At 44.9% G+C, this 2,500-nt stretch overlaps 1 protein-coding gene across 1 annotated transcript in view; it reads right to left on the bottom strand.

The window, feature by feature from the left end:
• The window catches only part of cpne4b (copine IVb), a gene marked incomplete at both ends in the record, with an annotated part of 9,597 nt that overhangs the window by 5,973 nt on the left and 1,124 nt on the right, over positions 1 to 2,500 (bottom strand). Inside the window, 6 exons of the mRNA XM_084158090.1 lie at positions 54 to 152; positions 1,013 to 1,102; positions 1,195 to 1,278; positions 1,714 to 1,788; positions 1,891 to 1,962; positions 2,221 to 2,400. Of these exons, the coding sequence (XP_084014216.1) occupies positions 54 to 152; positions 1,013 to 1,102; positions 1,195 to 1,278; positions 1,714 to 1,788; positions 1,891 to 1,962; positions 2,221 to 2,400 (600 nt within the window). The remainder of the gene's footprint in view (positions 1 to 53; positions 153 to 1,012; positions 1,103 to 1,194; positions 1,279 to 1,713; positions 1,789 to 1,890; positions 1,963 to 2,220; positions 2,401 to 2,500) is intronic.

Raw genomic sequence — 2,500 nt, 5'->3', positions numbered from 1 at the left:
GTTAGGTTTTAGGGTTGGGTTAGAGGAAGGTTTGGGTTAGGGTTAGGGTGTACCTGTCTCCCCTCCAGGTCTGTGCGTATCTCCTTATAGGTGGTCTGGAACTCTCCAATGAAGTCGTGCTTCCCATTGGAGTCCCAATCATACACTGTGCACTGAAAAACACACACACGCACACACACACGGAAATGCCATGCTGAATGATTGATGGCTGGTTTCGGTGGGGGGGCGTGAAATATTAATCTGGAGATGCTGAGAAGGACTCAGCTGTAGAGAGAGAGAGAGAGAGTGTGTGTGTGTGTGTGTGTGTGTGTGTGTGTGTGTGTGTGTGTGTGTGTGTGTGTGTGTGTGTGTACATGTCAGGGTTGGGAATGGTCATTAGACAGCGATGGTTGGAAGCTGAGTCGTGTTCAGTAGTGCACAACATAGCAAAATGAAAACATTTCCAAACAGAGAAACAAAATCTGTCATATTTGTAGTATCTCTTCTGTTTTAAAGCACTTTCTTCTGTTTGTGCTAACTGATCACTGATTCAGACTTAACAAAATAACCTCTGGTTCAGAACTGACCTAACTCAGTCCCTCTGTTCTACTCAGAGAGTCTATAAACAGGTAACTGTTTGTGAATGTGTGTGTGTGTGTGTGTGTTTGTTTGTTTGTGTGTGTGTGTTCCCCGCTGACAGGGCTGACAAGAGCCACGCGGAGTTAAGAGGTTTGTGAATAATTAATGACCTCATGTTTATTCATGAAGACAATAACGTTTAGAATCAGAGTCCCACACACACACACACACACACACACACACACACACACACACACACACACACACACACACACACACACACACAGGCTGTTGAGCTAGCCTAGACATTATCTTGGGGAGGTAACGCAAATCTTCAAGTCTTAGGCAAGGTTACTCATCATCACCACGTGCATGTGGTTCACCAAAAGACCTCTTTGGTTTGATTATGGTTAGGTTAGAAGACATTATGTTTAGGTTATAGTTGTGATCTTACCTTTAGTTGGCGGTCATGGTCTCCACTACATAATGTGTTGAGAGAGACCTTGAATGACTTCCACACTGGGCTGAGGTCGTTCATCACCGTCTGACAACAAACACACTCACATGTCATTATCATAATCTGTGCTCGTACCGTGTGTGTGTGTGTGTGTGTGTGTGTGTGTGTGTGTGACTTACCTCAGTTCTGTGAACTAGTGATCCGCTGCCATCGTCATTTATTCTGAAGATTTCCAAAAACGGATCTGATTTACTGAAGAAATCCTACAGAAAAACACAGACATCTGGTTTGATGATCAGCTTGATCAATTGTTTATTTCGCTAATTTATGTTTCTTATTTCATTTAAATGTATATGCCATTTAGCAGACGTTTTTATCCAAAGCGAATTGCAGTCATGTGTGCATAATTTTCTTTAAGGAAGCTAAGGAATAGTAAGCTAAGGAATAATCACTCTCTTCCACTTCTCCTCTCCTCCTCTTCTGCATGTTCTCTCCTCTCTCTTCTCCCCCTCCTCTCCTCCTCTTCTTTCCTTCTCATCCCCTCCTCCATATTCTCCTTTCCTTCCTCTTTCCTTCTCATTTCCTTCTCCTTTCTCCCTCAGTATTGTACTCTTTCATCTCTGAAGACATGTACTAATTATTAAACCCACTGTATTTTGTATGTACACACAGACACACACACACAGACACAGACTCACCTTGTCGTCTAGTTTGCGAGCGCTGAAGGAGAGTTCTACGTAGTCATCATTACCTGATAACTCCTCTGATGTTACCTAGAGCGGAAATATCATCATCATCTGAGCTTGCATCGTCTGTTTGTGTGTGTGTGTGTGTGTGTGTGTGCGCACGTGTGTGTGTGTGTGAGAGCTTCATACTGTGATGGAGGACTTGCTGGTAGTGTTTCCCTGTTTAAGTAACGCTTTGGACAGTTTCCTCTGGGACACGATCTGCAACACACACACACGCACACACGCACACAAAAAGATAGACATACATACAGACAGGTAGAAAAGGGTTATAGCAGATACCACACTAATCTTTCCTTCTGTCCTCACATGCAGACACCTGTCCCAACGTGCATTCACCTGTCCTCACGTACACCTACCTGTCTTCACATGTATCAACCTGTCCTCACGTGCACTCACCTGTCCTCACGTGCACACACCTATCCTCATTTGCACTCACCTGTCCTCACATACACTCACTTGTCCCAACGTGCACTCCATAGCTCCGAGGAAGTCTGTGTCTCTGAGTCCATTGTGAGCGGAGCTGATGTCATGTAGCTCATAGCGAAGACGCTGAACCTCCTCAAAGTAGAAGTCAACCAGAAACACCTTGGAAAACACTGGATTGATACTGCTACGGATCACCTCTGTCCGGTCCACCTACACACACACACACACACACGCACACACACACATGCACGCACATGCACACACACACACACACACTCATGCACACACACACACAAAGGCACGCACACAG

This window comes from Coregonus lavaretus (genome assembly GCF_964263955.1).
Source record: "Coregonus lavaretus genome assembly, chromosome: 3".
NCBI classification, from domain to species: domain Eukaryota; kingdom Metazoa; phylum Chordata; class Actinopteri; order Salmoniformes; family Salmonidae; genus Coregonus; species Coregonus lavaretus.
The sequence above is the reverse complement of the archived record's forward strand: the minus strand, read 5'-3'. Positions and strand labels throughout refer to the sequence as shown.